The 14,308-nt window shown below is 40.3% G+C and overlaps 1 protein-coding gene across 3 annotated transcripts in view; it reads right to left on the reverse strand.

Moving 5' to 3' along the window:
• Window positions 1–14,308, reverse strand: part of PLA2G4A (phospholipase A2 group IVA) — a 136,762-nt gene that overhangs the window by 20,126 nt on the left and 102,328 nt on the right. For all 3 annotated transcript variants that reach the window (XM_036273762.1, XM_036273763.1, XM_036273764.1), the window contains 4 exons: window positions 10,930–11,067; window positions 10,756–10,848; window positions 7,936–8,007; window positions 3,574–3,816 (listed from right to left, as the gene is read on the reverse strand). In XM_036273762.1, the coding sequence (XP_036129655.1) occupies window positions 3,574–3,816; window positions 7,936–8,007; window positions 10,756–10,848; window positions 10,930–11,067 (546 nt within the window). The remainder of the gene's footprint in view (window positions 1–3,573; window positions 3,817–7,935; window positions 8,008–10,755; window positions 10,849–10,929; window positions 11,068–14,308) is intronic.

Raw genomic sequence — 14,308 nt, forward strand, 5'->3', positions numbered from 1 at the left:
AGCGTACTTGGATTTCGAACCTGTGGATGACTTAATCAGGTTTTTTGGTAGGCATGGAAACATGTTCTGTTTTATTCTTATGACCATTTCCTTAAAGCAGATCCGCTGCGAACATTTCCGAAGGTCATTTTGTAAATATATCACACAGATTCAATTTAGGATGCACAAATATTTGGAAATGTGTGTTTTGAACTCTGGTTTAAATGAACCGCTGTCTCAATGTCTTACTCCAGATGGTGTGTGTCACAGTAAATAGCATAAACATAAAAATCAACAGAAAAGAAGTTACGTAATAATGGACAGCGTCTCCAAAATTAGTTTCTATCCATATACAACTATTTTGAAGTAAACAACGGAGGGAGATTATATCATCTTGTCATTTCTCTTGCTTTCAAAAGATTGTCTGCAAGGTGTAGAAATGGGGATGAAAACAGTGCACTAATTTTTCTCATTATAGGTTGAAAGATGGTTTTAATTCTAAGATGCTCACATTTTAATCGGTAAAAAATCATCAGTGGGTAAACTAAAATGTAAGATTTTCCCAACATAATATCTAGAATAGATAAAAATCTCAATTCTCTTTTTGCATAGGGATTGCAAAAACAAAAAATCTATAGTATTTTAACTGTATAATACATAAAATTTTAATAAAAACTTTATGAACCAAGATGATCACAGTTTATGTTAAATCCTTTAACTTTTCATCCGACACACACGGTTATCCTAAAACTTGGAAGTAACTGGAGGGAGATAAACAGGGTGTCTCTTAGTAAGGGCATTGTGCGCAAAAAAACATTTTTGAATTCAATAAATTCAGTCTAAAACGCAGTCATTTTTAACAGGGTTGGTCTGTAAATAATAAATTGTAATAAACTTGACATTGACCAAACCAGATTTTTTTATTAAAACCAATATGTTATGTACATTTATTTCAAATGGATAAATACAAAGGAAGTGAAATAAAATTTTAATCAGAGGCACTCTAAGAAATAAAATGTAAAGTTCTTTCCAAAGATCACTCATTTAAAACAATTTTAGGTTAAAGCATTTCAAAATATCTCAACAAATTCAAAATTCAAATTTAACTGGGAATGCCATATTTTTTTCTAGCGACCCTATCACTTCTGAATCCACACAGAATATTGCAAAAGTGCCAGGAAGTTGTTAAAAGGTGAGGGCAGAAAACAAGCGTGCCATGCAAACCACAGAGAGGTGATGCTGGGTGATGCGATCAGAGCAATAACGTAAAACAGATGCAGTAAAGTACACAGAGGAAACTTCCATTTTTACATCAGCAAGACAATGACTAATGCAACCAAGACCTAAGGAGGGAAGGAGTGTAGCAGAAGAGAAAGGCTTCCGAGGAATGTCAAGAGACCTGTCTCAACTCTTGCTCCGCTGAGTAATTTCAGGCAAAGATGAAAACCATCTTCTGTGACCTTCCTTTCCTGTAGAGTAAAATTACTACGAATTTTTTTAACTCTAAATACTCTGTGAGGCTGCATTTTTTTAAAGCCCATCATCATTCATCCAGCAGGACTACGTTTCTAAAGAAGACACATGTAATTGATATCGCAATGGAAATAAACATAATCATGTGTCACAACATAAGGAAAATTATGTCACTGACTGGAGGGTCAAGTGTGCTTTTTTTTGTTGTTTGTTTTTTTGGCTTGGGGAGTGAACTTAAAAGTGGACATTGACTTTATTACAAAAAGACTTTCATTCTAGTTCATACAAAAGGGTTTGGATGGAAGGTATATAACCAGACATAACCTCAGATCTTAGATTTTGATATCATAAACATAAACCAAGGTATAGAAAGTTTCTGCTCCTCTTGTTTGAATAACGGGTAATTTTTCCTTTTGCAACTTCCATGAAGCTCAAGCAACACACAGAAACAGCACTACCCAAACAGCAACAAGATCTAACACCTTGCCCTAATTTTACAAATACTGTACAGGTATGATGCTTCAACAAAAAGCAATAGAAAGTTTTTTTGCAAAAATCCCACTGGAGTTTTTATAGCATCCTATCAATGTCCTTAGGTAGAAATGACTGAGAAATGACATTTGGGCAGCGAAGAGAAAAACTGGTGTGATGAAGGAGAAAAATTTAAGATGACAGGATCATTACGAGAAAGATGATTATATATTGATTAGTCACCAAGGTAAATTTAACTGTTAATTTGAAATATGCATGAACAGAAGAATAAAAAGAATTATTCTTGGGATTTGACTAAGTGACAAACCAGAAAGTGAGTGGGTTCTTACCAGGTGGCCTTCCAAAAGTTAATTAACATTTCTGAGAACAGAGGGTCATTTACAATATCTTGATGGGCACTGTAGGCGGGCAAACTTCATTCCACTCCACCCCCTACAGTGTGTGTCACTGCCCGGCACTGGAGAGTCAGGCTAGGGACCATGGTGACCAGACCCCCTTAGTCCGAGTCTGGACCTGCTGAGACCGCTCCTTTGCCAAGGAGATACACCCACATGAGATTTGAGGGAGGAAATGAGGCAGAGGTTATGTTTTTGCTATTTCTACTGCCAGACACAGTTTGTGGGGGCGTTTGTTTTAACTTTTCATTCCAAACACATGGTAATCCTAAAACTTGGAAACAACTGGAGGGAGATAAACAGGGTCTATCTTAGTAAGGGCATTGTCTGAAAAAGCACTTTTCAGTTCAGTAAGTTCAGTCTAAAATGCAGTTTTTTTGTGTTTTTTTAAACAATGTAAGAATTATTTTGTTAATTTTTTTTTCTTTATTGGTTTTTAGAGAGAGAGGAAGAGAGAAGGAGAGGGAGCTAGAAACCTCAACGAGAGAGAACATCGACTGGCCACCTCCTGCATGCCCCCCCTCTGGGGATCGGGCCCACAACCTGGGCATGTGCCCTAACCAGGAATTGAACTGGTGACGTCTTGGTGCATGGGTCAACGCTCAACCACTAAGCCACACAGGCCGGACCATAGGAATCATTATTAAATTTATTGGGGCGACTCTGGTGAGTAGAATTATATAGGTTTCAAGCACACAACTTTATGATACATATCTGCGCATTGCATTGTGTCACCACCCAGTCAAATCCCCTTCCATCATTTCCAGCGATGTTGGTCTGTAAATAATAAATTTGAATAAACTCAGCACTGGCCAAGCCGGGGTGATTCTGAAGTGTTCTTGAAAACAGTTTTGGAAGCTCAGTCTGGAGCTTACCCCTCCAAGCCTTGGAACAATTTAGTAAACACCTAATTTCCTGCTTTAAACCCCTTTCAGTTTAACAAGAGAGTAGGTTCCTGTTTCCTGTGGGTGAAACCTGACCGGTCCAGAGAGGCTCCAAGGTCCCGCTCAGTATTTCAATGAAAATGCTCTGTGCTGACACGACTGTGCTCCTTCCTGTCCAGTGTATTCCCCCCCACACACACAAACAGTAATTGGAAGTCCAATACAGATTAAACACACGTTTTTGAAATTGAGTATAAATGGATAAGTGATAGTAATAAGTGAAATCCTTCTCCCAGAGAAGGAAGAAAGACCCTGAATTAGCTCCCTCGGATTGCGTTTCCGGTCCATACCTGTCACAGCTGCATCCAGTTCATCTTCATCCAAGGACTCCTGCGTGTTAAAGTCTCTGAACGGAGACAGCGGATACGAGGTATTGAGATTCAAGCCCAGCATGAAGTTGTGCACCTTCCCAGCCCGTCCTTCTCTGGTATTGAATAAAGTTGAGTCACTCATCAGGGCCATTATCATGCGATGGACCCAACTCGCTTGATTATCGTTTTGATATTCCTCTTCAGCATCTTCGTTTTCAGTGCCTAAGGGAAAAGAACACATCATGATGCAGGTTTCAAAATTCACTTTAAGAAACAGATCTTTGGGCAATTGGATGTGAAGACTAACAACGAGGCTCTATGGCTTTTGAGTTAACAAGTGTTTATTGACATAAATTAATAAATATCTCAAAGTCAATATCTCAGTTAACCATTTTTGCCTTCAAACTGGTTTTGTGTCACCCTTTACCAAAGAGTTAGTCTAAGATTGTACTGTTGACAATGTCACTTGGTCTATTCTTAGATTTCCAGGCAAACTTTTGTTTTCTGCTTTCTCCCCGGTCTTTTTCTTCCTTTGCCTTATTTACACAAACACAAATAAACACAAACACACACACACACAGGGAAAATCCACAGTGCCTAATCCTATCCTTTCATTTCTTAAGTTTCCTTCTCTATCCTGTTTAGTAAACTTCCAGAAATCATGCAAACTGAGAACAGACGACTGAAGGACTCAACATGCATTTCCTGCTCAATAAACACCCTATAAACTGGCATTTCATTCCCACTTAAAGAGTTTGGGTTTTAAAACCCTACAATCAAAACACATACTTGAACATGTTCTAAAATTCAGCAGTCTTCCCAAAGAAGCAGTCTTCGGTGACTTTTCCTTACAAGCCTATGCACACACCACCGCCACGGGCAGCTGGGCCGGTAGGTATCAGAGCAAGGGCTCCGCGGGCAGGCTGCCTGCTTCCGGTCCTCTCTCCCGTTTACCACTCAGTTAACCCTCCTCAGCCTCATTTCCTCAACAGTAAACTTCGCAGGGTTGTTGTGAGGATGAACTGAGTTAGTGCATTCATGTAAATCCCTTAGAAAAGTGCCTGGCCCCGTAGTAAAATTTTAATAAACACTATTCAGAGGCAGAGATAGTGGTAGTAGCAGCAGAGGCAGTATAATAACTATCACTATTAATATTATTTATTAATAATCCAAATCTGAGAACCCTATATGGTAGAGTGTGATTAAACCCCTTCTGTTCGAATTTCTGGGAACTCTGAATATAAATGTACATAAAACTGTATGTGTGAGAAAAGAGAATCTATGTTCAAACTTCTTAATTTCCAATAAATGTTAACACACATAAAACATAATAAATACTAATATTTTTTAAATATGTTTTTATTGATTTTTAGACAGAGGAAGGGAGAGGGAGAGAGAGACAGGAACATCGATGAGAGAGAACATCGACTGGCCACCTCCTCCACACCCCGCACTGGGGATCGAGCCCGCGACCTGGGCATGTGCCCTGACCGGGAACCAGACCGGGATCTCTTGGTCCGTGAGTCAGTGCTCAACCACTGAGCCACATCGGCTGGGCATAAATACAGATTTTTATATTCACCAAGATTAGCTTAACTCTGCTAAGTAAATGGAATGACCTTTCTTTCATGAACTAATCCAGGTGACAACATAATCTCAAAAGAATAAACACACTCTTTTCTATGCCTACATTTTTCTAATGCCAAATCTGACCAAGACAATCTCTTGCAAGACCAAGTCAGGCTTTAAAAGTAATTATTTATATCTCCAGATACACAGGATATGAATAAGATATTCAATTATTTTCCAGATCAGCATCATCACTATTATTATATTTATGAAATAACCCCCACTTTTGTAAGACCAGAGGATCTCTTTCCTTGTGATATATTTGGAAATGGCATCATTTGTGGGGCGAACCCAGAAGTCAACAGATAAATGCTCTCAATGGCTTATTAGCTATAATACTAACAGTAAATTTCTATTTGCTGCCTTTTACAACTTAAAGCCCTTTGAATGCATTTTCTAATCTGATGGTTACAACAATTCCATGAGAGCAGGTAAAATGACACCCGCATAGATTTGAAGACACTAAAGTTGAAAACTGCCTAAAGCCCCTGCTCAAAATCATATAAATAAAAATGAAAGAAATTCAAGGGAATGAAAAGACAAGCCATTGAGTGAAAGAAAATATTTCAAAACATACATCTGCAAAAGGACTGTTATCCAAAATATACAAAGAATTCTCAACCTGTTAACCAAGCGGAACGTATAAATACATCAAACGTTGCGTACAGTGAAAAGGGAATTCCCCGGTTATTCCCCGGTTAACAGGTTAAAGCTCAAGAATAAGAAATCAAACACCCCAATGATAAAACAGGCAAAAACCTTACTAGAGAACAAAGCGAGTAAGCACGTACAAAGCTTACGTCAGGTGTCATCAGCGAGTGCTAGGCAGAGGTTCTTAATCTCCTCTGTACTGGCTAGCTCCCTTCACTAGCAGGAAATTCGAAATTTAAAAAAAGACCCGAACAACCAAAATAATTAAAATTACAAATATAAATGAGCAGAATTTAGACCCAGTTTCTTCCAGGGCAGGGTTCTTTTGGGGTTTCTGCCTAGTGATGCAAATATATATAGCAATATGCACTGAGGCAAGTTACTGGCTATGCAGCGCTGTAGGACAGTGGGCAAAGAGGGACTGAAGCCCAGCTTGGATGCCACCGGCCATGTGCCTGGTCAAGAGCCTCGTCTGCCCAAAGAAGGTCCCTTCTTCACATTTTCACAAGAAGCTGCACACTGACCAGGCCAGAGGCCTGTGTAGCTGCATTTCCCAGAGAAGGTACCTCTAATCCACACAGAATCATCTTATGAGGAAGTACCAGCCCAGTTATGAGAAGAGAATTTTCATGTTAGTGTTCATTCAGCAGGGATAAAACACGCTCTTCTGATACGTATAACATGGCAGGTGGAATTTGTTAGTTTGGATCCAGAAAGCACGGAATATCTTCCTTTTCTTAAGATTTTTTTTCTTTATTGATTTTAGAGAGAGAAGAAAGGAGAGGGACAGAGAGATAGAAACATTGATGACAGAGAGAACATCGTCTGGCCACCTCACTGGGGATCGGGCCCACAACCTGGGCATGTGCCCTGACCGGGAATCAAACCAGCGACCTCTTGGTGCCTGGGTCAACACTCAACCACTGAGCCACACCAGACGGGCAAGAAAGCACTTGATATCTTCTAAAATCTGTATTCAAACTGTAATAGGATGTGTTCACCCAGTTGTTATAAAATCTGTTTAACTTTGGTTTATTTGTTTATGTTTTTCTACTATTGGGAACCTTTGTACAAATGTTATGTCAAACACTGTCAAAATGTAAAATCACTCCTCTTACTATATTTGCAATAGATACGCCTAATCCTTGTTTTATCCCTGTCCTGACTCCATCGCTTACTGTCCTGATCCCCACCAAGCTCAGAGCTGTCTTATCAAAATGTAAAGGAACTCCTGTATACCACAAAATAACACAACGAAAAGGTCTCCGTGATGCAACTCTCAGTCCACAGGACAACGCTCAGTCATGGGACAATGCTCAGTCCACGGGACAATGCTCAGTCCACGGGACAACGCTCAGTCATGGGACAACGCTCAGTCCACGGGACAACGCTCAGTCATGGGACAACGCTCAGTCCATGGGACAACGCTCAGTCATGGGATAACGCTCAGTCCACGGGACAACGCTCAGTCCACGGGACAACGCTCAGTCATGGGACAACGCTCAGTCCACGGGACAACGCTCAGTCCATGGGACAACGCTCAGTCATGGGACAACGCTCAGTCCATGGGACAACGCTCAGTCATGGGACAACGCTCAGTCCACGGGACAACGCTCAGTCCACGTAGCTAGACCATCTGCACGAGAAATGGAATTGGCAACGGGAGAAAGGCTCAGGAATGGAGTGAGAACACAGTTTTTCACGTTACTTAATAATACATGTCTTAAAGATGAAATGTTCTGTTTTTTAAAGCCATGTGAAAATGCTCCCAAACCGCAATTCCGTGCTGGTGCGAGAATCAGAATTGGGAATTTCTAACATTTCAGCTTGTTCTCCATTTCCTCACTGATGATATTTTTGAGGTATTAGAAAGGAGAGAAGGGAGGGTCACTTCTGCGCTGCAGACTGTACACAGACACCCCTTCCCTCTGAGTCGAGAGCTGCTGCGCTATGACCCGGTGCCCTGAGCAGAGGCGACCGGACCACCGGGAGAGACAGATCAGAGGAAACGCTCCATCCCTTCCCACGGGCTCCTGCCAGAGAAGGTTCCGGTTCTCTTACCTTTGGGTCCTTGTGACTCGTCATCGCTGTCCGAGCTGTCATTACTCACAATATGCTTTGCTGTAATATTTTCTGTGGAAAGAAAATGAAGCGATTGAAGGGTCTCAGGTGTCAGGACTCACAATTAAATTTACTTTATGGAAGTAACCTCAGCAAAACCAGAGTGAGATCTACTAGATTACTAGTATCGATTTAGATCAATTACTAGTATCGATTTAGATCAATTAGTAATTGATCTAAATTAACATCAATGATCTAAATTTAGATCATTTAGCATCAATTTAGATCAATTACTAGTATCAATTTAGATCAATTTTTCATTGGAAAATAAAATTTCCCGGGACATGAGAATTTAGTTCAAAATTTATTCATTCATGATTTAAAGGGAAAATGTTTTGTTTATCTTAATTCTGACAGGAAGAATAACTTGATTATAGGAAGCTTCTCATTATACAAAAATATTATTTTTCTTCAATTAAATATGCTTAAGTGGCATTTATGAAGGTAAATGCAGGGTAAAAAACAAAACCTACACTGGGATTACAGAGCCGCTTCATCAAAATAAATAGAAGGCCACTAATAGAAGGTATGTTTTGCTTTCCAATAACATTGAAAACTGTCTGTTGAAATGTACCTTTTGTATTAAGAATCTGTGCTTCTTCAAAACATATTAAGAGAACAATGTTTTGTTTTGTTTTTTAATCCTCACCTGAGGACTTTTTTTTTTTCATTTATCTTCAGATAGAGCGAGATAGAGCAGGAGGGAGAGATGGGGGAAGAGAGAGAGAGAAACATCAATGTGAGAGAGACACATCGACTGGCTGCCACCCACATGACCCCAACCGGGGCTGGGACAAACTGCAACTGAGGTACGTGCCCTTAGCAGGAACCGAACCCGGGACTCTCTGGTCCACAGGCTGGTGCTCTAACCACTGAGAAAACCAGCCAGGGCAAGAGAGTCGTTTTAAAAACTAAAATAGAAACCACAAATCCTTAAAGCAACCATGGGAGTAAAACATAGCACAATAACCAGCTGTTTTTTTTTTTTCAAGTAAAAAGTACCGAAATTATGAGTACACAGACCATTCTTTATAATCATCATTTACAGAAAAATCAAGCCTCCTTTGGCCACTTACATAAAGCCACTGTCTGTATAGTAACTCATGTTTTCTTCTATTTGTCAATAAACTTTTTATTTTATTTTAAGAAACTGACTCCAAATTCATCATTTCTAGCAATAGCATCATTTTGGGGGCTTCCAGCTTAGAGAATACAGGGGTAGCGTTAGGTTTTCCACATCACTCTGCACATGTTTCTACGCTACCTAGACGTCATGTACGCAAGTGATCTGGATTATATGAAGGAAGGGCTCACAAATGCTTGAAGCAACAGACTGACTTCTTAAGTTTTAGATTTCTTTATTTTACTGGCATGATTACACATATAAAATTCAATAAAGGAAAATATTCACTGGCTAGTACTATCGTTCATTTCATTTCATGACTGTGACAGAAAGAAATTTTGTGGTCAGAGAGCAGGGGGCATGTTAAGAATGGTCCACGCTGGGTGCTTATGCAGTAGGTGTCTTTTTGGCAAGACAAGGTTTTCTTTCTTTAAGCATTTTTGGGGGGTCATATTTCATACTCTCATTTAAGAAGATGGTTCATCAAAATACTGCCTTCTTCATAAGGAAGTTTTCATGATATAAATAGCTAAATATTCTGAATTTATCTATTTTCTTTCTTTATTGATTTTAGAGAGAGAAGAAGGGAATGGGAGAGAGAGAGAGAAATATTGATGAGAGAGAGCACCAATTGGCCGCCTCCTGCATGCCCCCCACTGGGGATCAGGCCCACAACCTGGGCATGTGCCCTGACCGGGAATCGAACTGGCGACCTTTTGGTGCATGGGTCAATGCTCAACTACTGAGCTACACCAGCCGGGCTGAATTTATCTATTTCATTTTACTGTATCTGACTGTGGTCCAATTTACCTTTAATCTTCCTTCAGAAGGGAGAGGGGGGAAAACCCCACCTCTAAACACCCCCTTCAGAAGTCTACTTTGGTTGGCCCGCAGATGAAAGAGTCCCCAGAAGTCTTCCAATTGCTCTTGTCACCTCTCTGGTCTCATTTCTGGAAAACCTTCTCTAATCTGAGGTAACAGGCATCCTGCTGACCAGGGTTCTCCTTAAGTTCACAATATCCCCCTAAGTCTGACCCGCAGAACAAATAAATAAACTGCCCAGCCTCCGGTCTTAGAGGGGACGCCTCACACCAACAAATATTCCCGGGATGATTTAGTATAAACATTCTCCTTTTCCTTGGCCTCCAGCCATCGTCTCCCCGACCTGAGACATGTTATTTCAGTTCTATTCTCTTCCTGCCTTAGGAGGGAAAAAATAACAAACCCTAGGTTTATCTGGATTATTCAACAGAGAAGGTGTACAGAGAAGCAAGCCCCTAACACGTGGTGCTTTGATTCTTTTCTCTTCTGAGGTCTTCACATAATTCAGGGAAGAGCTAGTTATTTCCACAAGATCAGAGCTGGTAAGATCTGGGATATAATGTTCATTTAAAGACATGGAGTCAGAGCATTTCAGCAGCATACACTGCCTTGCTGTTACCCCTGGAGAATGTGGCTCTGTCGCTGGATAATATACATATTATTCCTAGGAAGTATTTAGGCTGATTCAACCAAGTTACTGATAACTTTAGACCAATTACAATTTTTATGATGATTTAATTTTCTCTACATATACATGTTAGTGAATTTAACGATGTGCCATAGTTATTATCAATGTCAGCATGTTTTTACAATACCTAATTCTTCCTCCATCGTGGAACCTTTGTTCTGTGAGCTGGAAACTCCCAAGACTCTGTTGAACAATATAGAAAAGGCGCTGCCCCAGACACCTAAGATAAAGCACAGAGAATAGCTCAGGATGCGCCACGACCGACAACAGACACACTTAGTGGTCGCTTTGGATCACTTACCCATTAAGAAATGCAAGGGGTTTTCTTCATATTTCTTTACCACTTTTCCCATAAAAAATTTGCTTCCAAATAAGTCAGGAGTCATGAAAGTGCCATACTTAGCCATGCCGATCTCATATGGAGTAAATTCGACCCAATCTAAAAGCATTAAAAAAAAAAAAGTCAATCCATTAATAGAAAATATTATAAAAATGTGCACAAAGATTACTTCAACAGTGCCATGACTATCCTCATTCATTTATTTAAAATACTCTTTAGCCCTGGCCGGTTTGGCTCAGCAGTCAGAGCATCGGCCTGCGGACCAAAGAGTCACGGGTTCGATTCTGGTCAAGGGCATGTACCTGGGCTGTAATTTGTGTGGGAGGCAACCAATCAATGTGTCTTTCTCATGCTTTCTCTCTCTCTCCCCCACCTCTCACTCTATCTGAAGATAAATGGAAAAATATCCTCGGGTGAGGATTTAAAAACATAAATAAGTAAAATACTTTCTAAAAAATTAACCAAGTGCCTATTATGTATATGGCATTGTTGGAAGCAGGGAACTTGTAGATGAATAAGATGAGAACACAAAAGAATCCCTTCCAATCTGCACTAATTGAATACCCTTTGCATTTAAAAACTCAGACCTCTTTTATTAATCCATCTTCATTCTAAAGAGTGGAAAACTAAAAACTGCAGTCTCAAACTTAAAATCCATGAAGGAGACAGAAGAAAGAAAAGTCTTTCTGATTAGAGTGGAAGAAAATGTTTCTAACATTTGCCTTCTCTTCATCTTTTTTCCATTTTGCTTATTAACCATTATTCTAACTCACAAGATTGCCATGCCAAGTTTCTATGCTGACTGTCTCAAGAAACACAAGGTAATAGGATCAACAGAGTAGACTTTCTACGAGCCGAGGTTCTGGAGCCAGAGCCCTGGGTTCAAATCCTATCCCGCTGCTTACTAACTGTGCAACCCTGGGTAGATTACTTGTGTTCCCTGTGTTTTAGTTCCCTAATCTGTAAAATGTGAATACAATTAGTAGTTTGTAGAATGATTCTGAGGTTCTAATGAGTTAGGAAATGTGAAGAGCTCAGAAGGTGTAGCACATTTTGATCATTAAATAAATGCTAGCTATATTATACTTCCTGTATGTCCACGGCTATAATACGTCCAATTATTGTCTGTATCATAATTTATCAAAAAAGAGGCCCGGGTGTCTGACTCCCACTCCTGCACCTGCGTCTCTCTCGTCCACCTTCCTGGGAGGTAGTACTACTTTTCACATGTTCTCACCACCAGTCGTTCTTTAAAACTACCCTCGATTGTTCTCTGTCCCTTACGTTTCACATACGCAATATCAAGTCCTGAGGCTCTATCATCAGATACGGTTAGAAACGGGCTACTTATCTATTTGTCCACCACAACCATTCTGGTCCAACCCTTGGGCCTCCACAGCAGCCTCCAAAAACATCTCTTCTCCATTCCCTTACTCTCTTTTTGATGCTCTGTAGCCAGACTGGATGTTTAAAAATATAAGTCACAGCACACTAATACCAGCTAAGAGCTTTCCGATGACTTCCCATGACACTGAAATAAAAACGTGGCTGACAAGTCCTCGTGATGGGCTGGCTCCCGCTCCGTCTGACCACGCACCCTGGCCAATCTCCTATCACGTTGACGTTCCTCACACAGACCCAGCTCATTCCCACCTCAATCCTTCCTGCTCGCCGTGCCCTTCTGCAGTTCTAAGGCTGCTTCTTACTCACCTCTAGTTCAAGGTCTTGGTTGACCATCCTCCATTCAAGTCCCACCACCATCCACCCCGGTATAACCAATCCATTTTCCCTTTCTGAAATTATAACATGTCTATATATGCCTCACCCAACAATCCCAAATCCAAATTACTCCAAAATCCACGGGGATTTTTGCTAGTGATTTCAGTAGTAAAACCTGACGTGAATTTATTCTTCAAAAAAAAAAATAAAATAGTCTTGAAATGATGTGAAGCTGAATCTTTACTTATCCAGCTCAATGTAAATATTAATACATTCTACTGGAGAAATCACTCTATTTAACTACATGACCCCAGTGGGAATAGTATGCGATTTACAGTCTAAGTATTTCTTAAACTTTAAAAGAAAATATTCTGAATCCAAAACATCTGTCCCCGAAATATTGGAAAAGGAATTGTGGATGTATATTTATTATTTACTCAGTGAACATTCTACTTCTGTGAAAAAGGTAATGAAATCTCAATTGTGATGAGAACACATTTATAATTCATTTCCAATCAAGGCCCGTGGCGCGTATACCCTTCATCAGATAGTAATGTGTTCTACAGTGATTTACGTAGAGACACGACTAGCGATGAATCAGGGACTGTTAGAAAGGTTTCTGTATCACTATGAGTAATTTCCTATCTCTGAATTCCACACCCCTGTCTTGGGTACTGATGCAAAATATTTTCCTCGTTCCTATTTCTCTAGCAATCTGCTCTTTATTAATGCCCTGGCTTGAGCCCATGATCATTAGAGACTTCCTCAAGAGTGAAGACTTGCTGTCTAAAGCTCACTGAGGAACTTGCCATGGTGGTATTTGGCTATGATTCCTTTGCTGTTAACTCGTACATTTCAAACTTGAACTTTTCTGCTGCACCTACCTACCTATTTCCAACTTCCTACTGCGCTTAGATACATGGTCATCATATCCCACTATCATCGCCTAGAAAGGAATCCATCGCTTCTCCTCCCAGTCTGGCTTACCCTTTTCGGCAAACCACGGTATCACAGCCCAGAAAAAATTAATTCTTTTAACTGAAACCACTCATATCAAATCACCAGCGCATCTCACCAGTAACCTTTAGGCTTTTCCCGTTTATCTTCTCTCTTTCCTTATCAGTCTCTCCCTAGTTCTGGGACCTTATTATAAAAACACAGTGACGTCATGGTTCCCAGTTTCTTTCCTTGCCAAAAGACCCATATGAATCACCAAAAGATAGTTTTCAAAAGCACTACTCGCCCTGGCGGTTTGGCTCAGCGGTTAGAGCGTCGGCCTGCGGTCTGGAGAGTCCCCGGGTTCGGTTCCCGCTAAGGGCATGTACCTCGGTTGCGGTTTGTCCCCGGCCCTGGTTGGGTCGTGTGGGTGGCAGCCACTCGATGTGTTCCTTTCACATCGATGTTTTTCTCTCTCTCTCTCTCCTTCCCACTCTATCTGAACAAAATATCAAAAAAAAAAAAAAAAAAGCACTACTTAAAGATTGTTCTGCCCTCCCGAAAAGCACTATTCCCCATCATCATAATAATTGAATAAAAACATTTCTGTCTGGAATTCAGATTTTTCTATTGCTCAACACTAATGGTTTTCCCAAATATACCACCTATGCTTAATACCACAGCT

This window comes from Molossus molossus, unplaced genomic scaffold (genome assembly GCF_014108415.1).
Source record: "Molossus molossus isolate mMolMol1 unplaced genomic scaffold, mMolMol1.p scaffold_m16_p_20, whole genome shotgun sequence".
NCBI lineage: Eukaryota > Metazoa > Chordata > Mammalia > Chiroptera > Molossidae > Molossus > Molossus molossus.